The sequence below is a fragment of the Abramis brama genome (assembly GCF_963993115.1).
Source record: "Abramis brama genome assembly, chromosome: 16".
NCBI classification, from domain to species: domain Eukaryota; kingdom Metazoa; phylum Chordata; class Actinopteri; order Cypriniformes; family Leuciscidae; genus Abramis; species Abramis brama.
Genome location: NC_139978.1, coordinates 10,735,305 through 10,756,545, shown reverse-complemented (window position 1 = coordinate 10,756,545; position 21,241 = coordinate 10,735,305). Strand labels below are relative to the sequence as shown.

The 21,241-nt window shown below is 38.2% G+C and overlaps 2 protein-coding genes across 3 annotated transcripts; one reads left to right on the top strand and one right to left on the bottom strand.

Moving 5' to 3' along the window:
- Positions 1-430: 430 nt before the first annotated feature.
- On the top strand, positions 431-7,122 carry LOC311066569 (uncharacterized protein). Its single transcript, XM_084087817.1, has 10 exons — positions 431-568; positions 971-1,198; positions 1,330-1,758; positions 2,927-3,130; positions 3,254-3,340; positions 3,578-3,831; positions 3,945-4,073; positions 4,160-4,300; positions 6,370-6,481; positions 6,684-7,122. The coding sequence occupies exons 4-10, from the start codon at positions 3,067-3,069 to the stop codon at positions 6,902-6,904; spliced, it is 1,008 nt and encodes a 335-aa protein (XP_083943943.1). The 5' UTR covers positions 431-568; positions 971-1,198; positions 1,330-1,758; positions 2,927-3,066; the 3' UTR covers positions 6,905-7,122.
- Positions 7,123-7,238: 116 nt separating this feature from the next.
- Positions 7,239-12,109, bottom strand: LOC311066570 (uncharacterized protein). Of its 2 annotated transcripts, XM_084087818.1 has the most exons (6): positions 10,298-12,109; positions 9,650-9,782; positions 9,078-9,225; positions 8,018-8,266; positions 7,682-7,943; positions 7,239-7,601 (listed from the first exon to the last, which is right to left on the bottom strand). In XM_084087818.1, the coding sequence occupies exons 3-6, from the start codon at positions 9,110-9,112 to the stop codon at positions 7,401-7,403; spliced, it is 747 nt and encodes a 248-aa protein (XP_083943944.1). In that variant the 5' UTR covers positions 9,113-9,225; positions 9,650-9,782; positions 10,298-12,109; the 3' UTR covers positions 7,239-7,400. The 2 variants fall into 2 exon arrangements, 1 of the variants encoding a protein (XP_083943944.1); XR_014603107.1 differs by lacking the exon at positions 7,682-7,943 and having other exon boundaries at positions 10,298-12,108.
- Between the last annotated feature and the right edge of the window lie 9,132 nt (positions 12,110-21,241).

The window sequence follows — 21,241 nt, the reverse complement described above, 5'->3', positions numbered from 1 at the left end:
AAAATGTGACATAATCCAAACGCAAATGCAAATCGCGCATTACCGTTTGCATTTTCGTTTAAGCGTACGCACAGTGTCTGCCAAATTTAAAATGGAAATGCAAAGTCCATTTGCAATTGTGTTTCCCATATCTTATGAGTCTTGACCCTGTCATATTTAAATAGCAATTTCAATTACCACGTCTGCTTTTTCACTTTCTCAGCGTCGCGTATGTAGCCAGCCAAAACTCAAATGGAATCGCAATTCCCTTTGTATTTCCATTTCCGATGCCTTGCACGGAAACCTGTCAATCAGTGTCAAGGGTGGGGTTATGCTATGGGGCGTGTTCGTGTTGGGACGTGACGTCACTCACAGTCGACCGCATTTGGCGGGCCATGCGTTCAATGGTTTTACGTAAAATGTGTTGATCGGAAGATCGGGCCGTTTTTATGTACAATTTTCGTAATGGAGAAGTCAATCTCTCAGCTGCTGCGAGAGGCGGCTGCAGCTCTGGAACAATCAAAATCAGACGTGTCTCCATCGAGTGCTCCTTCCCCTGCGATGATACGCACAACAACTGACGTCCAGGGTGAGGAGACGTTATTATTTTATTTATATAATATTTGACCTACTTCGCCAATAACCATATATCTTTCTCGGACCTGTAAAATGCGTCCGGTCTAGATTTTGAAGCTGGCTAGAATGGTCCCAAATGTCGTGTATTTACTCCTGAACACCACCGGCACAGTTATTATGTATTAATGTGTTCCTACCTGATTATTCTGTAATATACAGTCATGCTTTGCTTCTCGTAATCAGAAACCTCAATAACTTAAATTTATTCCCAAACTCTGTTAAACTGATAAAAATATAATCAAACACATGTTTCTTAAGACTGTTTGACAGCTGGGTTATTTTACATGCATTATTGCAAAATATTTACTGTGTTTCAAAAATTACAATTATTTTATTCCTTTAAAATGTTTACAAGGTACACGTAGTGAAGTGAGCAGGCTGTTCGCCCCATATGCACAATCACGAGTTGGTTTACGGAAGAGGTCATGCAGTTCAGCTGTGCCAGCAAAGAAATCGAAGACCATAACATACACCCACAGATTTTTTTGCTTGTCTAAAAGAAGAGACTGTGAGATTCCAAACCCATCTGAGAAGCTGAAGCTGGAGAAAGCTGATCTGGGGGGAAAAAAAATTGTTTTCCCAGGTAACTTGTAACATTTTGAAATAAAATGGGTCTATCATATAGAATGTCAATGCAGAATTACGTTTCTACGTTATCTATTTTCTATTTTATTTTTTAAAGGTAATGCTGTACACATTTTGTTTGCCTTTCAGATAAATATTGTCAGCCAGAGGATTTTACAGATTACCTCTATAAACAGTTTCCGAAGCTCAAAGATGCTGGAGGCTATGAACTTCTTAAGACTCGAGGTGCTACCCGCTCAAAGTCATTGGAGATAATCCCCTGTCCTAATGAAGGATACTCGGCAGAGTACTTGAGCAACAGTACCCTTGGCATAGGAGTTAGCATGATTTTCATCAGACCTCTTCAGAAAGATTTAAGCTTGGAGGTATGTAAATTGCATAAATAAAGCATAGGAAATGGCTGTAAAGATTTGCCATGTCTGATTTTTTTTTTTTTTTTTTTAACACGGAAAAGTACTCAGAGGGAAAATCAGGACAAGGGCCACAAGTACCTTGTTTGTACTGCCAAGTAAAAATTTCTGTTGCTGAAATGCAGAAACATGTCGACCAATGTGAAATGTAAGTGATGCATGGAAAACTTTCTAACTAAACAATAGAATATTAAAAAATACTAAAAGTATAATAGTTTTTATTTAAATAAATAAGTTTACCTTCCTTTTTTTCTACATTTATTTTCATTTCCTTTTTTAACAAATCAGGTTGGAGGGAGGGGCATGCCAAATCCCCCAAAGCAGCAGCGAGGAATCACCTAGAAGCAGCAGACAGAGTTTTCCTAGAGACAGCAGCGAGGAATTAGCTAGAAGCAGCAGACAGAGTTTTCCTAGAGACAGCAGCGAGGAATTAGCTAGAAGCAGCAGACAGAGTTTTCCTAGAGACAGCAGCGAGGAATTAGCTAGAAGCAGCAGACAAGAGTTTTCCTAGAGACAGCAGCGAGGAATTAGCTAGAAGCAGCAGACAGAGTTTTCCTAGAGACAGCAGCGAGGAATTAGCTAGAAGCAGCAGACAGAGTTTTCCTAGAGACAGCAGCGAGGAATTAGCTAGAAGCAGCAGACAAGAGTTTTCCTAGAGACAACAGCGAGGAATTACCCAGAAGCATCAGACAGAGTTTTCCTAGAGACAACAGCGAGGAATTACCCAGAAGCATCAGACAGAGTTTTCCTAGAGACAACAGCGAGGAATTACCCAGAAGCAGCAGACAGAGTTTTCCTAGAGACAGCAGCGAGGAAATAGCTAGAAGCAGCATCGAAGAAATACCTAGCAGCAGCAGACAGGATTTTCCTAGAGATAGCAGTGAGGAATTACCCAGAAGCAGCAGACAGAGTTTTCCTAGAGACAGCAGTGAGGAATTACCCAGAAGCAGCAGACAGAGTTTTCCTAGAGACAGCAGCGAGGAATTACCCAGAAGCAGCAGACAGAGTTTTCCTAGAGACAGCAGCGAGGAATTACCCAGAAGCAGCAACGAAGAAATACCTAGCAGCAGCAGACAGCAAACCTTCAGAAGCAGCAGCATCAGACAGGAAAATGATCAAAGTAGAGAAGCGAGGGACAGTGACAATGAAGGTGATTTAGTTGGTTTCCTGCAATCTGTACAACAATAAGGTTCTTTTCTCTATATCAGAGCATAGCTAGAATAAACTTTCAAAATATGACAATGTCAAGAGTCTTGTGAATAGTGCCTACCAGGTTTTTATTAAATTATATTTATTTTTTTGTTTTTCTTTCTTAGAGTGGAAAGTTGAGCCAAACTTGTTTCAGGCAGCACATCAATACAGAAGGAGACTTTTGGAAAGGGCTGAAAGTCTATCTGCTGAAAGTCTAACCGCAGGACTGAACCTATGCAGCAGTACACAGGAAAGAGAAAGAGAAATGTTTACTTTCTATAAATCTCAACCTGGCAACTGGGCTCGTCCATTTTTCGTCATACTCAGGGGTAAAATGAAGTTTTCTTTAGATATTAACACATTTTATAAAAGCAATCTGTATGGCAATATCACCGTATGTTTAATATTGTGGATACACTGCAGAGATATTAATATTCTTTACGTTATCTCAGGTGATGCAGCAATTGGAGATGGTGTGAAACGCTACTTTCTATCCCAGGTTATTTCACGTGTGCAGTTTGGGTTTGCCCTAGATTTTGGTAAGTAATTGTAATCTAAAACATTTGGTAATTAAAGGGGGATGGTTTAGCAAAAAAACACATTCTTGCAGTACTCTGTCTCTTTGATCTAAATTTATGACTGTTTTTATCATAACAAGAGAAAATTGATTGGTTTTGAGTAATTTTAAATGGAATTACACATGACAAAACTTCTAAAAAATTGTTACCTTGGAACTTGTATTGAGCCTAAAAAAAGTGTTCTTTTTTCTCACTTAGACAACTGTGGCAAAACTTTATTTTTCACCGGTCAAGAAGACCATTTGGTGCCATCAACCTCCCGAACTCTGCTGGATAGTGACCTGTTCCGCATTGTTGGACGCATGATTGGCCATTCTTTCATTAATGGTGGTCCCTTATTGACTGGACTTAGCCCTGCTATGTTTGGAATAATAACTGGACAAACGAACGAAACAGTCATAATTGAACTGGAAGATTGCCCTGACACAGATGTAATTGACATTGTCCATCTGGTATGTACAACATAAAACCTACCTCTCTGATCATTGTTTTGTGCAAATAAAAATGACTGAAAATGAGAATATATATATTTATATATTTTTTGCTAACATTGATTTTATTACAGCTTCAAAGACCAAATACACTTTCTGATGATGAGCGTGCAAAAGTGAATGACCTGGCTGTCAGTTGGGATCTGCCTCGGGTCACTGTGGAAAACAGACTGTGGCTAGCCCAAAGCCTTCTTCACCATGCTGTAAGTTTAACCTTTTTAAAACATCTTTTTATTTTAAACCATTTTTGTAATTATTTATGAAAGACTGCAACAATTAAATACTTTAGGTCATTGGCCGGCGAGAGAAACAGATGCAGCAGTTGAAAAAAGGACTGAAGGATACTGGAGTTTTGCGCATGGTTAAAGAACGACCTTCTCTCATTGAAGTCCTATTTCCACGATCATCTTCCCTGACAATTGATGCACAGGTAATGTACCATCATGTGTCATAGAATATTTCCAAATAGATATTAAGATATACTTGCACATCATTCTATGTAATGATTATGCATAATCTACAGTTCCTTCTAATACTAATCTGCATTCATGTAACTCTGAAGACTGGAGTAATGATCCCTAAAAATTAAGGTTTGAATTGCAGGATTAAAGAGAATTAAGAAATACATTTTTTTTCTCCAAAACATGTTGTGAAAAATGATTTGCACTCTTTTATTAAATACTTTTTGCAACCTCCCTTTTCCAAGATAACAGAGTCTTTTCCTATAATGCCTGATGAGTTTGGAGAACACCTGACATAAGATCAGAGACCATTCCTCCATACAGAATATCTCCAGATCCTTCAGATTCCCGGATCCATGTTGGCGCTTCTCTTCAGTTCAGCCCACTCATATTCTATATGGTTCAGGTCAGGGACTAGGATGGCCATTACAGATGCTTGGTTTTGTGATCAGTGACCCATTTTTGTTTTGATGTTTGTTTTTATATCACTGTCCTGTTAGCAGATCCAAACATGGCCCGTCATAAGATTTCTAGCACAGGCTGTCAGGTTTTGATTTTTTATCTGTTGGTATTTGATCGAATCCATGATGAATCCAGGACCTCTGGCAGAAAATTAGGCCCACAGCATTAAAGATATAGCAGAGTATTTTATTTTACACATGGGGTAGTTTTTTAATCTCTGTATTAACCAAACCCATCTTGCGCGTTTGCTGCCAAAAAATTAGTTTGTTTCATCTGTCCATAGAACATTTGAAAAGTAACTGACACTACTGGAACTTCAAATGAAAAGTGTTCTATGGTCAGATTAAACAACAAAAAATTTGCTTTTTTGGCAAATAAAAAATCAAAACCTGACAGCCTGTGCTAGAAATCTTATGACGGGCCATGTTTGGATCTGCTAACAGGACAGTGATATAAAAACAAACATCAAAACAAAAATGGGTCACTGATCACAAAACCAAGCATCTGTAATGGCCATCCCAGTCCCTGACCTGAACCATATAGAATATGAGTGGGCTGAACTGAAGAGAAGCGCCAACATGGATCCGGGAATCTGAAGGATCTGGAGAGATTCTGTATGGAGGAATGATCTCTTGTCGGGTGCTCTCCAAAATCATCAGGCATTATAGGAAAAGTCTCAAAGAGTCTTTTTTTTTTTTTTCTTTCTCAATGAATATGTTTAATAGCTCAGTGCTGTAGGTCCTTGCAAAGCAAATGACTTCAGCCAGCATTCTCAAGCTCCAATGTCTATAGTTCCATGAAATTGAAAGGTTGTATCAGTGATTTCAGCCCCCCCCCCCCCCCAAAAAAGATCAAATTCATCTAATCTTTCCTAACGATCCGCTAGCTGCCCGCCTCATAAGCATGCCGTCAAAAAACACGTCTCTGTAGGCAGCCTAGGCTCTGAGATCTGCACATAAAAACTGTTTGTTTCAACAACATTTAGAACCAAAACAAATAGTGTTCCAACCAAACACCCTCCCCCTGTCGGTGATTGGTTGGAACACTATTTGTTTTGGTTTTGAGTTGTTGGTGAAACCAACTGTCTGCCAACCAGCTGCCTACAGAGATGCGTTTTTTGACTGCATGCTTATGAGGCGGGCAGCTAGCGGATCGTTAGGAAAGATTAGATGAATGTGATCTTTTTGGGGGGGGGCCTTAAATCACTGATACAACCTTTAAGTAAACCTTTTTACCATACATTTTCCTCCCTGTTCCAAAGATGGTTAAACATGAAAAAGGGACTTAAATATTGATTTATTTCTTAACCACACCTATCATATCACTTTTGAAGACATGAATTTAAAAAACAGAATAGTTATAGTCAGAATAGTCATACATATCAAAGACAGTGACTAAACTGTAAGAAAATTTAATATTTTTGGTGAATTATCCATTATTAGTTCTACTTACTGATTTCAAGAGTGTTCACAGTGTAATACTATATAATTTTGTAGCATCAATTCCAAGGTGTAGTCGTATAGTACCAGCAGTGGCTAAGCTACTGCATCAATTTATTTTGTGATTATTATACTAGATGATCCTGGAAAAAGTAATATGGCCAAACCCTGACAGTGATGATGAGGAAAACTTCAGTCTGGAAACATGCTGCAGAATCACATCCTATTTCCGGCAATACATTGAACAAGGTACACATTTTGATTCTGTATTTGTACATGTTTAATATTGCATTTTTAAGATGTAATTTGCTGGGTTGGGTTTGTGTGGTTATTTCATTGTAAGATGACATGAAGATGTCTTATATGAAAATGTAATGTCAGTGTTAATGTCACATTTATTCAATTAGCATACAATCTAACACATTCTACTTAAAAAAAAAAAAAAAAACAGGTACACCACAAGAGCTGAAAAATCTTGTTGAGTTTTGGGTTGGCTGGACAAGCCTACCACAGGAACTGTACGTGGAAGTGTCACCTGACGTCAGAATGCCAACTGCCTCAACATGCAGGGAGACACTCAAAATCCCACTGCATTACAGTGATTATGAAGAATTCTGCGCTGATCTAAATGCAGCTGTGTCCAGCAACAGCTTTGGTTTTGGTTTAGTTTAGTTTAAAATGAATATTTCATAAACCCTTATGTTGTCTAAGGGTTCTGTTTGGACCTCATTTGATATGTTCCCCCATTAAAAAAAACATTGTTCCCTTTATCTCAGTGTTACGGAATTTTGTGATTTTAGTTACATTATTTGTCCAAACATATTAAAAAACCTGGGTTTGAATTAATTGTTCTGAAGGTATGTTTAATTTTGATCTTATCCATTTCACAGTTGTTTAATTTTTCGATAAAATGATTAAATCCCACATAAATCTAAACAAATTGACAAATGAAAGCCTGATACTACACCACAAATATAAAGTGTAACAAACATTCTCTCACACCCACTGGTTTAACTGCAACAGGCAGCATTTTTATTGAAATTTGCAAATTGAGAATACTTATTTAAAGGGGTGAGACTTAAAGAGGTGTGCACAGACACACACACTTCTGTGAATGAAGACATTGTACAAGCATATTTGTACAAGCATATTTGGGTGAGCAGTTGATCTATCCCAATAAACGAGTTACCTGTTGCACCGTTTCACAGTAAGCATCCACTGCTTCTGTAAAAAGAACATTTGGACTGGGTAAGGTATCCATCTCTGCAGCAGTCAACTCTCTCTGTAGTTGTGCTTGTGGAACTGCAACTCCCTCCATTTCATTACTGCATGATGGTCCTTCCCAGTCTATTCCGAAGTCTTCACTCACCTTACAACAACACGAGGAAAAAAGCAAAAAATACATTTTAAAAATTGACAATCATAATCTAATGTCATATCTACATGTACCTGGTCTGGATCATCAGCAGTTTGAAATGTTGTCCACAACTGTAGAGGGGATTGGCTACCAGTGGTCCTTAATTTGTGGTTATTCCAAGCCTCCTGGAACAGATCAAGATGCCTTTGCAACTGAGGCAGGAAAATCCAGTGTAGTGCGTATAGGTGCACCTCATTATCTGGATCCAGCAAACTCTCAGTCTCCATTCCATAGAACAGGCAGTAAAACAGGTCTAAGACCTGTTCATAGACGTCCCTCCATAACCTTTCAATTCTACAGAGACAACATTACAACAATTTCATTGAAATTAAATCTATTTAACTTTTTCTCCCACCCACACAAAGCACCTTTGATTGTGGACACTTCGTCCAGTTATGTGTGAGTTGCGGTTCTCTCCCCTATGTGCCACCATGAAGTGTGCCACTTCGATGTTCTCCAAGCCCTTGTCTGAGCGCACACGAGAGGGGAGTCCAAACTTCTGAACTGCTCCAATAAAACTGTCAACAACAGTTGATGCCCGGTTGTTTGTCGCAGCACTTAGGTAAACAATTAAGCGGCTAAAGCCGTCAATGCCTCCATGAATGACAAACCTCCACCTAAATAAGAGATCAGATACATAAAATAAAACATTACGTTTTATGATCCCCTCCCTTTCACCTCTATCCTCTAATGTCAGGGTTTTTTCCTGCATTTAAATTATTAGGTGGCTACCCAAATTAAATTTCTTATGACCTGAGCAAATTCAGACATCCATTTTTAAAACAACCCCTTTCATGCTTTTTTTCTTCCAATATTTGTATTGTTATGTTATACACTTACAAAACCAAACATTCCAAAAGTTTGTTCTGGATAGCATGGTGGGGATTTGTTTACTGGTGCTATCTGCTGGATGACAGAGCAAAAGTATTCAAACATTTTTTTTTAGCATAACCAACCTTTATGGAACCAATTATTTTACTTAACCCTGAATATCTAATATGACTTGGCCTATATATGACTAAACTGAACTATATTAGAATATTTTGACTGTACCAGTTAGGACTTAAAAATATTTGTTTTCTCTGCTTTGGGTAAGTGAGGGCCAACTTTTTTACTTAATGATTGTAGTTTCTTATGAATGTAGGTTTTCTTATAGAAAAAAATTTAAGGCAAAGAAGGCCAGATTATTTTTCCTCCAGCCAGAGCATGAAAACAAAATATTTTAAAGAGGAAGACCGAAAGGTTTGTAAATCATAGATACGAATGCTTTTGAGCCTCTCGTTATACTTTATTAGCTTTTGATGTAAACACAAAATGTATTACAGTTGATTAAGACCACCCAAAATAATTTTTCATCCAGGAAAAACCCTGTGCAATGTATCATAATTGCACAGTTAGTATATTTGCCTAAGTTTAGACACCCAATACCTTATTAGCTTGTGGTTTCCGTCTATATGCCACATTGCATTTGGTCCTGAGACAGAGTATTGACGGCGATGACGTGTGGATATTGATAATGCTCTCAGCTGAGTTCCCAGTGGATCGACTCTTCGCACAGACTCGCGCACCCTTGAAGCTTATAAGAAAAACAAAATGCAAAATATATTTATTTATTATTCAGACTCTGTAATTTACTAGAAATTCAACCCATTCTGGTATTTAAGCATTTAACCAATAAAACCTGAACCTCTAAAATATAAAACATCCAAATTGCTGGCCGCACACTGGATCTGTGCTGAAGATAGCAATGTGCTGAAACTTTTGCATGCTTTTTAATTCACATGCACTTTGCATGATGCAACTTACAGAATAAAAAGTGTTTTGCTAGACTTCTTAAATTTGTACTGGATTCAATGTGCGACCAGCAACCTTCTTGCACTCGTTTTAAAGTATTCCCTTAGCTCTATGCACCTGAAGATAAAGGATTTCAATTTGGAGTGCAACAATTTTTTCTAATTTACAAAAAGTGTAAACTCTAAATATCATAAAATTGTTCTTACTCTGAATATGAAGACCTTGTGCCCGCAGATGACCATGTATAATCCTGTACCAGCGTTTGGGTAATGTCTTTGTATTTCTGCCACAATGTTGTCTAATACATCATCAGTGACATCAGAGTAAAAATCTCTAGCCCTTTGGGGGAAGAAGAAATTATCATCAGAGTCATCAGAAAACTAGCAGCATAATTTTTTGTATAAGGCAATAACCATAACATAATAACCAACGCTATCATCAAAATGAGTTTCTTTGTTCAGCAGAACACAAAAGTAGATATTTGGAAGGATGTTTGTAATCAAACAGATCTCGGTCCCCATTGACTTCCATAGTAGGAAAAAATATATACTATGGTAGTCAATGGGGACCGAGATCTGTTTGGTTACAAACATTCTTCCAAATATCTACCTTTGTGTTCAGCAGAACAAAGAAACTCATACAGGTTTGGAAAAACTTGAGGGTGAGTAAATGATGACAGAATTTTCATTTTTGGGTGAACTATCCCTTTAAATTACAAATTAATTTAAAAAAAAAGTGATCTGTGCCGAAAGTAGCTGCCATGTTTTATAGTGTATGTATTTATATTTGTTATTTGTACAGTGCCATTTCACTTTGTCCTCTCTCATTAATACAAATGTATTAAAATTAAGTACCTTAATGCATGCTGTTCCAGTCTTCTACGTATGGTTCGCTCAGATACTCCAAGCAGGCGCGCAAGCTGGACACATGAGTAACCACATATCACGTAGTACTCGATCATCTCTTGTGGTATGTCCAGTAAAGGACGTCCTGGTCCTTTAGTTGTCCTGTCCTCCACAAAAAGCCTGTTAGTTACTTCACTGAGGTTGGCGAAGACAACATTATTGATGTTGCTGTTGGTCAAGGCCACGAACTCATTTATCTTATCCAAAATTAAATGGCTTCTGAGTAAGAGGAAATCTGTAGATGATGCACTGTCGTCAACTTGCTGCGCGAGCATCAAAAGGTCCTCCACAATTTCACCAACTACCTCCATTGTTTACAATAAATCAGCGTCTTCTTCTTCTTCTTCTTCTCTTATTTAATGGCGGACTGCAAACAACGTTTAGGTGCATGCCGCCACCTACTGTACTGGAGTGTGTATTATCATGTCATTTTAAATTCTACTCCATAACCCTGAGTCTTTTAAAAAAGTAAATAAAGCCTTCCTAGTGATTCTTATTCCTTCTCCTTCTGATCCCAGTATCCCTACCAGATTCCACTCCCTTCCTGCCTCCTGAACCTTATCTTTAAGCACCTGTCTTTCCACTTCATTCAATGTACAGTTCAATATTACATGTTCAACATTTTCTTTAACCCCACAGTTTTCACAGTTCTCACTATTCCTTTTCCCCATTAAAAATAATGTGCCATTCAGCCCTGTGTGATCCACTCTCAATCTTGTCATAACAATTTCCTCACGCCTGTTCTTTTCCATGTAATTCTTTATACTGACACTTTTTTGTATTTTATAAAATCTCCTACCTTTCCTGTCTTCCTCCCATCGTTTCTGCCATATTTCAAGACCTTTCCTTTTAACCACTGCTTTGCCTTCACCTTTTCCTAGTGGAATTGTAATTAGAATTACTTTTAGCAGTGCCTCTTTGGCCAGTTTATCTGCCATCTCGTTCCCTTTAACCCCCTCATGTGCTGGCACCCAACAAAACTGAATATCTATACCACCCCGATGTAATCTAAATAAACTGTTAAAAAGTTCTATTAGTAGATCCTCTCTTATTGATGTTACTGCCTGAATACTTTTAATTACGGCCAAAGAGTCTGTGCACAGTACCACCCTATCAGGTCTGACCTCTTCAACCCACTGTAGTGCAATAATGACTGCTACTATTTCTGCTGTGTACACTGATAACCGGTCAGATAGTCTTTTGGAGAAATGGATTTTAAATTCTGGTATATATATTCCAACACCCACACATTCCTGTTTATTCTTGGATCCGTCTGTATAAATCTTTAAATAATTATAGTAACTGTTTCTTATGTAAAGGTTTGTTTTAACTCCTATTTCCTCCATTCTCCATTCTCTTTTCTTTTCCAATATATTAATATCAACCTTTACTTCTGGAAAGAACCATGGTGGAATTCTACTAACTGGATTGGCCGTGGTGAAATTTAAGGCTTCCATTTCATATTCCCTCACTCTCATTTCTCTTGTCCATCCAAAACCAAGCCCCTGAAACTTGGAATACTCCCAACATTCCTGAATTGTTTCTTTTGCTGGGTTTTCTTTCCCACTTCCTTTCAATCTAATCCAATACGCCATCGCCAGTTTCTCTCTTCTCAACTCCAAAGGTATCTCTCCTGCTTCTATGAGTATAGCATTAATGGGGGTTGTCTTAACCGCTCCGGTACATACACGTAATGCTCTATACTGTAATCTATTAATTTTTTCCAATATTGTTTTTGCCGCTGCACCATAAACTACGCAACCAAAGTCTATTGATGACCTCAGGCAAGCCCTATAGATGTTAATTAACGACTGCCTTTCTGCACCCCAGTCACATCCAGCCACAGCTCTCATCAGGTTAATAACTTTTTTACATTTAGTTTCTAGGTGCTTAATATGCGTTTTCCATGTACACCTACTATCAAACCATAGTCCCAAATACTTAAATTCATTTACTTTCACCATTGTCTGCTCATATAATGTTAAACTTTCAACATGGCACTTGCTAAATCAGCGTCTGTTCAGGGCATCACCTCTTGACCGTCGACTGTGAGTGACGTCACGTCCCAACACGAACACGCCCCATAGCATAACCCCACCCTTGACACTGATTGACAGGTTTCCGTGCAAGGCATCGGAAATGGAAATACAAAGGGAATTGCGATTCCATTTGAGTTTTGGCTGGCTACATACGCGACGCTGAGAAAGTGAAAAAGCAGACGTGGTAATTGAAATTGCTATTTAAATATGACAGGGTCAAGACTCATAAGATATGGGAAACACAATTGCAAATGGACTTTGCATTTCCATTTTAAATTTGGCAGACACTGTGCGTACGCTTAAACGAAAATGCAAACGGTAATGCGCGATTTGCATTTGCGTTTGGATTATGTCACATTTTATGCGTCCACAATTTGAAAACGCAATTGCAAATACAATTTGCAATTCCTTTTGAAAAATGTCCGGAATATCATTCCATAGTATATGCGTCCTTCGAAGGACGCACCATGTAGCCTTCGTAGGATTTCCTAATTGCGCAACCAGGTGTTTCTGATCACCGCTCCAGGTGCCAAGCAGCGGTGCGAGAGGACAGCTGCGAACCTGATAATTCATTTGATAGCCTAATTGAGTAAACAGCTATGGAGCCAGAATTGGCTATTGTATTTTTTATGTTTTATATTTTACTGGAGGACATGGTGAGGATGTTTCAGCCCCGGCGCTGCCAGGTCATGTATTTTCGGTTTAGCCCTGTTTGAATATAAAACCCAACTGAATATAAAAAAGTCCAGTATTTCTCGCGCTCGTCATCGGCAGCTCTCACAGTTGCCAGGAGACAAGAACAATCCTCCGTAGGCTAGACCTGTCCGAGCGCGTCAGATGCGCCCTTTGTATAGGACGCTGTAGTTAGCAACAATTTGTTAATATTGTGACAATAGACCTACATTTTGTTTCTTTAATTTTCGGAACTGCATATTTCGTTAAGTATTCACGTACAAATGTGAAGTAACCTACTGAAGTACTTTTTTCCCAACACATATGATTTTACATTAAACTACACAGTTATATAATGTAACAACCTTGAAAATATTCAGAAGTAAAATGCAGTAGTAGCATAATATAAATACAAAACTATAATAAAAACCCTGACAAGGAGTTTTTTCCCCTGCAGAATACATACCTCTAGTTTTACTCTTGATACTTTAAGTACATTAGAGTATGCAAGGTAATTTTGCTTAACTAAGGTTTTAGTAGGTTTCCCCCAATGCAGTATTAGTAGTTATTAAAAGTACTTTTTTTCAGAAATATACTCTTCGAAAAAAGAAAAGAAAAAAAACCCTCAGTGACATGGGAGCCATTGATTGAATCAGCCCTGCAAACCTGTTGGTAGACAACTTAGTGGATAGTGGAAATATGCACTCAAACACTCTGGAGACCATCCCAGATGATGTCCCACCAGCAGAAGGGGCAGCCCATCCCGGTCCAGCAGCTCCAGGGTCTCCCTGCTCAGCTCAATAGAAGTCTACATCATTTTTTTCTTATTTTATGTATTGTAAATGTAAATGTTTATGTTGATTTTGATATGTTTAACGTATGTTGTTCATAGTTGGAAAAAGTACTTTAATGTAGCCTGTGGAACAAATGATTTTCATTTACCAATTGTATTTGAAAAAAAAAAGTATAGAAGAATTTTTCATGTAGAAATTATTACGGTCATTACAAAAATAAACAATGACCAGAACAATTCATTCTCTTTTATTTACACATTTAAAGTTGCATAAAAACAGAATTTTTCTTTCCTTTTAAAAAATAAAAGTGAAAAAAGTTAAACAAGTAACATATATATTTTTCAATCATTCTCTCAAGAAGAGAAAACAGCCTGTCCATCCTCTCCCTACTCTCCAGTGCTCTCCTCGCCTCTGCCTCCCTTTGTAGTTGGCCTCTCTGTCTCGCCGCCTTCATGCTGCGGGTGCTGCCCCTGGCTCCTCCTCACCGTGGGCACCCACTGCTGAATTCGGCCCTGGTCTGTCCTCAGGGATTGAGGCAATGAGGACGGGGGTTGGTGCAATGCCTCTGTCCCAACACCTCATCCATGAGGACAAACCAGGGCCAAGTTTCAGCAGTGGGTTTCCCACTCACACCCTCACCTGTCCCAGGACACTTGCAATCCTAAGAGCAGAGCAAATGAACCATGGCTTGTTAACAACAACAGCACAATACATTTCAGCAAAGACGTGTATTAACTTTCTTACTTTGTATTTTTTATTTTTTCCTGAATTGCTCTAAAAAAGCAGAAAAGGGTACTTAACACAGGGGTGCAATCTTAAGTGCATTGTTAACACTGCAAAATATGACACATCAAGACATGCATACAAAATACTTAAGAAATCATATTTCTATATACTCAAATTTGGTTAAAACCACATAGCTTTCATGACAGCACTACAAAAACACATAAAAGTGAAACCCCATTCCCTTATCAACTGCTTTTCCTATTGTTGTGGGCTTTATAGGGTGAAAAAAATTTTTTTATTTGAATACTTTGAATTTGCAGTTTGTAATTAATTACAATACCTCACCTCAAGTGACATTGCAGGAAAGAGGACGAACCTCCAATTGCACTGCTGTTTGAACCTCACTTCTACGTATGACGTCAGCCGACGTGCATACTGTGATGATTACGTTTAGTAAGAGCACGCACTTCTTTCAAAATAAACACGAATTTCAACACGAACTTCTTTCAAAATAAAATACCCCAAAACAAATAATAAAAATAAATATAAATATAAATAAAATGGTTTATAATCTGGTGTAACAACATATCCCTGCTACACTTACATTCACAAACAGCTATATTACACACTGCATGAAAGGGAATGTTCGAAAAAACCATGATGTAAGTATACAAGCAAATGAGGGTAATTAAAGGCATAGTTCACCCAAAAATGAAAATAAGCCCATGATTTCCTCACCCTGAAGAGGAGACGAATACAATCGGAGTTATATAAAAAAATGTCCTGGCTCTTCCAAACTTTATAATGGGGGTGAATGGGTTTTTGTTTTTGGAAGTCCTTCAAAGCGCATTCATCCGTGACAAAAGTGCTTGAAACGGCTCTGGGTGGTTAATAAAGGCCTTCTGAAGTGAAGCGATGCGTTCATGTAAGAAAAAAACTTTATCGACTAAAATATTTATGGCTTGGAGCTTCAAGTTATAGTTATACGCGTGGAGCACTTTAATAGGGATGGATGCGCTTTGAAGGACTTACGAAAACCCATTCATAATAATAATAATAATAATACATTTTATTTATAAAGCCCTTTACATTTAAGAAAATCTCAAAGTGCTCCAAAAAAGGTAAAATAATATAAAGCAGTTAGCAGAGCTGATCCTGACCTCCCTGGGGCCCTAAGCAAAATTCTGTTAAGGGGCCCTCCTACCTGATCCATGAGCCATGTAAACCATTTGCCATTGCCACACAGTCACACCTGACACCCCAGTGCTCCCATTCCTTTAACTAGTACTAATGAAAATGTAATTCCTGATATCAGAAATAGACATTGTTTCTAGAAAAAGTACATTCTTAATATCAAGAATTTTCTTTATTGAGCGTGGCTGCAGTCCAACAATCTAAAATCTAATACAGTATTCATGGTAGTTATACACATTCAAAAAGGGGAGGGATTACATAGAGGTGGAGACTCTGAACAAAGCATGTAAATTAAGTATACAGGTTAAGGAACCCGCCCTAGACTCCAGCTTGTTACCAGTCTCAATCCAATCAGCATAACTATTCAAACGCATATATGCTAATCCAATCAGTCCAACCATTCAACGTCTGGAGTTGGGACTTTGGCTCCAAGAGCCATCAAAGACAAAAGGTTAGAGTCTCTGTGATCTGACTCATTTAACTTACACTGGTAAAACTGGTCTGGCAGGAATCTTTTGCTGGAAACTCAATAAGCATCATTTATACCTCAAATGCTAAAATCAGCATTCTTCACCGTGATGTTTATGTAAGGAAGCATATCTGAAATAGATTCTTAAAATCTGTTATTCTTCGGCACGCTACACACAGCCTACGACGTAACTACGGCGTGAGTTCGACGCGGAAGTATAATGCGGCCTTAACGTTAGGTTAGCAAGACAGACAGAGAGAAATGCACATCAACTTAACTTTACTGTTCTTTGCTGACATCAAACTTGGAGAGGAGAGAACACAAGTCTGCCTGATTGCTGTTCCCGCAATTCACTCTCATGGTGTTTTTTTCTCTCTTTTCGTGACCAGAAGGATAGTTCTGCTTAATTTTCTCATCGATGTTGTAAACTTTGATTGACGCATTTTGACCTGGCTGGCTTTGACACGAAGGGGAGGCGGGGCCCTAAGCAACTTGCGTAGTGTGCGTATAGGGCTGATCGGCTCTGGCAGTTAGAGCAATTAAGAAATTAAGTTAAAATCAGCTGTCAACAAAAAAGAACAACAATTTAAACACTAAAAGAAATTTAAACATTGAAAAGCTTTTTAAAAAGGTACATTTTTAGGCCCTTTTTAAAACCATTAGTTGTTTGTGGAGCCCTCAGATGTTCAGGGAGGGCATTCCACAGGCAAGGAGTGGCAGCGCAGAAGGCTCTGTCCCCAATGGTTCACTCAGTGAACTCAGAGAAAACGCTATGCTTGAGCAAACAGTTTGTGAATAGGCTAGGCTACTACAAATGATGCCCGTGAAAGAGACTGTGAACGCATGGAATAGGATATGTTTAGTTGGCGAATAGCATAGACTACTATTACATAGTAGCGATAACGTTAAGCGCACCAGAATGAAATATAATATTCAGAAGTAAACAGCATAGCTGAATTACAGATTCAGTTAACATCCACAAATGAATAAGCGCATCGATTCAGGTGACAGGGAACAGTGCAAAGTGTCCGTGCAAAATCAGTTTTTGTGTGTGTTTTTAGTAACTGTTGGTTTGGTGTATTTGAGTGCTCATTGTTACAGTTACACTCCAAAAGTTCAGTGACATTTTTATTTGTGTATGGTAGAAAGCAAATACTGATACTGACATAATGATATACAATAAATGTGGAAAATTGAACACGATTCAGGGAGCAGGCTACACAGTGAACTCAGAGAAAATGCTACTTAAGCTCCGCTGCTTTCTTCGACCCTCTCTGTCTCTGGTCCTGGGTGGCCAGCGGCTATAGCGGCAAAAGCCAGTGTGTGCTTCTTTTACCGATATATATTTAAGGGTATCTTTTGCATTTCTAATCCAAACAACGTCAAACTTGGCACTGCACTTACTCATGCCCGTAGCCAGACACCTGTCAAGTTTGAAATCCATCGGACTAACGGTTCGAGAGATATGCGAATAACACACACACACACACACACAGAAAGACATTCCCGTAATTTATATATAGACTAGTGCAAAATGCCCGTGCAAAATCCGTTTTTGTGTGTGTTTTTAGTAATTGTTGGTTTGGTGCCCGTGAAAGAGACTGTGAATGCATTGAATTCAGGGAGCAGGCTAGGTTACTACAAATGATGGCTGTGAATAAACTATAATATTCAGAAGTAAACAGTGTAGCTGACAGTGTTTATGAATACCACAACCTTCTAAGTGCTAGTGCAAAATGACCGTGCAAAATCAGTTTTTGTGTGTGTTTTTAGTAACTGTTGGTTTGGTGTGTTTGAGTGCTCATTGTTACAATTACACAGCAAAAGTTCAGTGATATTTTTATTTGTACATGGTAGAAAGCACACAGTGAACTCTGAGAAAACGCTATGCTTGAGGAAACAGTTTGTGAATAGGCTACTACAAATGATGCCCGTGAAAGAGACTGTGAACGCATTGAATAGGATGTTTAGTTGGTGAATAGCATAGGCTACTATTACACAGTAGCGATAACTTTAAGCGCACCAGAATTAAATATAATATTCAGAAGTAAACAGCATAGCTGACTTACAGATTCAGTTAACATCCACAAATGAATAAGCATCGATTCATGGAGCAGTGCAAAGTGCCCGTGCAAAATCAGTTTTTGTGAGCTGATCGCCGTCAAAAAAGTTCAGGAGATATTTCTTAGTGATGGCTGATTTCAACAGTTTCAATATGATAGCATTTTGAAAAAAAAGTGTCATGAATTTATTGCATTTTTGGGGAAAAATAATCCGTTTTTATAATAGATCTTTGAAAATCCAAATTTGAATTTGAACATTGAATTTTTTATGATATTATAACCTAAAGATGCTATGTGAAAGTTTTAAACAGAAAATAGTGGTTTTCATCTTGCCACTTTCTTGGTAAAGAAAACACATTTTTACTCAAATTAATCAAAATGGATTTATCACGTTCTGGAACCAAACTATAATATTCAGAAGGAACCAAACTATAATATTCAGAAGTAAACAGTGTAGCTGACAGTGTGTTTATATCTGAATGTTTATTTTTAAACCACAACCTTCTTGGGGCTTCTTTGACCGATACAACCCTCTAATGTCAGAATGTTTATTTTTAAAACCACAACCTTCTAAGTGCTTCTTTTACCGATATATTTAACGATATCTTTTGCATTTCTAATCCAAACAACGTCAAACTTGGCACTGCACTTACCCGTGCCCGTAGTGAGACACCTGTCAAGTTTGAAATCCATCGGACTAACGGTTTGAGAGATATGCGAATAACAGACAGACACACAGACTGAATGACAGACAGACAGACGTTTCTGTAATTTATGGATAGATGTAATCGTCTGGTTTTAGCTAGGTTTCTGCCAAACACAGCACATCTAGGTTATGATCTGTAATCATATCATTTACAAAGAGTGATTTTGTAGAAAGGTATCTAATATTCAGCAAACTGAGCTTTATCATTTGTTCGTCTGTTTTTTATTTGTTGAACATCAATTAAATTTTTACCATTAAAAGGGTTTGCGAATTTTTTGTATTTACTAATTTACTTACTATCAAAAATTTGTTTGAAATGTTTCCGATTTTCCTACAGTGGATACAAGACATTCACAAAAGTTATTTAAGTGCTAAAACACAAAACACAAGGTGAAACCTTGCATGCTTGGTATCGTTGGACTTGGCAAGGATTCAGGAATCTAAGGCGACTATGAATTTTCATTCCCATGAAAATAAGTCAACCAAATCCAAAGTTATAGATACCTTGCTGGTTCGACCCTTTTTAGGCTCCTTCAGTGCATCATTTTGTAATGATATCCATGTGTCCATATTGAATAATGAATAATGGGTCCATAAAATACAGTATTTTACTACAAAATTCAAAATGGCCGAAGCCTAAAATGGCCAATATCGGAAAACAGTGGGGATTTCTTTGAAGGGGTGGTTGAATATGATTTCACTTTTCTAACTTTATTTAGTGTGTAATGTTGCTGTTTGAGCATAAACAACATCTGCAAAGTTACCATGCTCAAAGTTCAAAGCAAAGGGAGATATTTTCTTTTAAAGAAATTGCTTTTTAAGGACTACAACAAACGGCTGGTAGGGACTACACGACATTCCTCCCGGGTTAGTGACATCACTAACCCTAAAATTTACATAAACTCGCCCCTGGGAACGCGATTTATAGATTATCAAGACAGAATATGCTAATCAATGACTAGAAGATAACTACACAGAAGCTACATAAATTCACCAACTAACCATTCAGAAATGTTGTCTACATGTTGTCACTTCTTCTTGAGTCTCTCCATCTTTCTGACTTCGGTTTGAGCATAAAAGGCTAAAGGTTTTTGAAATTTCCAGTGCATGTCTGTGTGAGGTAAAAGGACACAAGCTCTTATAGCTCTGCCCTCTGTGCTGGGAGCAGCAGCTCAATTGCATTTAAAGGAACAGACACAAAAACGAAAGTTTTTGTTCACCCTCAAAAAGTGACAACTTTAACATGCTATATAAAAATATCTGTGGGGTATTTTGAGCTAAAACTTCACATACACACTCTGGGGACATCAAATACATATTTTACATCTTATGAAAAGGGCATTATACCACCCCTTTAAGACTGTAAGGGAAGCTCGGCTTCCCCTAAAATGTAAAAAAATTAATGGTCAAATATGTACTATTGTGTTAACATTTTATTGACTAAAAATGCGTTAGAACATGTTCATCTCGAAGATGAGTTCGTTCAGAATCAGCTACATATAGCAGGTCGGCTGACTCGATTTCCTTCTCATACATACCCGTAGCGTCACAGTGCATTTCCCTGTTGAAGCCTAGCATCCATTGACTCCAATGGGGCTGCTTTAAACAGTTTTTTTCAGTGCTTCGAAACTAGACAGTCATTGGATAAATGCTACGATTATGTCCCGCCCACGGACGCTCAGCGTCTCTGGGGTTGAATGGAGGAGTGGGCTGGCCTGGACTCCGGGATTCTGCGTGATGATTGGAGGGTCTGTTGAAAGACTGCATCTCCTTTTGATTGACAGCGATTTTGTACTATAAAAAGTCGCAGACGCTGAAGCTATTCAAACTTAGTTCCATCGCGGATTTTGCAAGTGTAGTCGAAAGACAAACTGCTGCAACCTATTTCTTGGTATTTGCTTGGCGAAATTGCTAGCCAATTTTCATCATAAATTTCACACAATTATACATTCCTTGTTTCAGTTTAACCTAATTCCCACATTTCTAATATTGTTGACCTGATTTTGGCAAAAATGAGCTTCCCCTGTTTGAAAGACCAGCAGCCGCCACTGTCGGAAAATTGGACATCATTCAACTTGCCAAATCTAATGAGACCACTTTTGTGATTTTTGGACAAACCGTTCAGAAGTTATAAGCAAAAATAGCCATTTTTTGTATCTCCGGACCAGTAGGTGGGACTGTGCCGAAATGCAGCACATAACCTCAGGTTATGCTTGTGATGACATGGACC

What these genes read in the sequence shown, in the direction of transcription:
- LOC311066569 (XM_084087817.1), top strand. Translation starts at nt 3,067, where the DNA reads ATGTTTACTTTCTATAAATCTCAACCTGGCAACTGGGCTCGTCCATTT. An exon ending in TGGGTTTGCCCTAGATTTTG is followed by an intron (nt 3,341 to 3,577) that starts GTAAGTAATTGT and finishes TTTCTCACTTAG; the next exon opens with ACAACTGTGGCAAAACTTTA. An exon ending in AAAGCCTTCTTCACCATGCT is followed by an intron (nt 4,074 to 4,159) that starts GTAAGTTTAACC and finishes TAAATACTTTAG; the next exon opens with GTCATTGGCCGGCGAGAGAA.
- LOC311066570 (XM_084087818.1), bottom strand. Translation starts at nt 9,112, where the DNA reads ATGTGGCATATAGACGGAAACCACAAGCTAATAAG. An exon ending in CGAAGTGTCCACAATCAAAG is followed by an intron (nt 7,944 to 8,017) that starts GTGCTTTGTGTG and finishes TTGTCTCTGTAG; the next exon opens with AATTGAAAGGTTATGGAGGG. An exon ending in CTGCTGATGATCCAGACCAG is followed by an intron (nt 7,602 to 7,681) that starts GTACATGTAGAT and finishes TGTTGTTGTAAG; the next exon opens with GTGAGTGAAGACTTCGGAAT.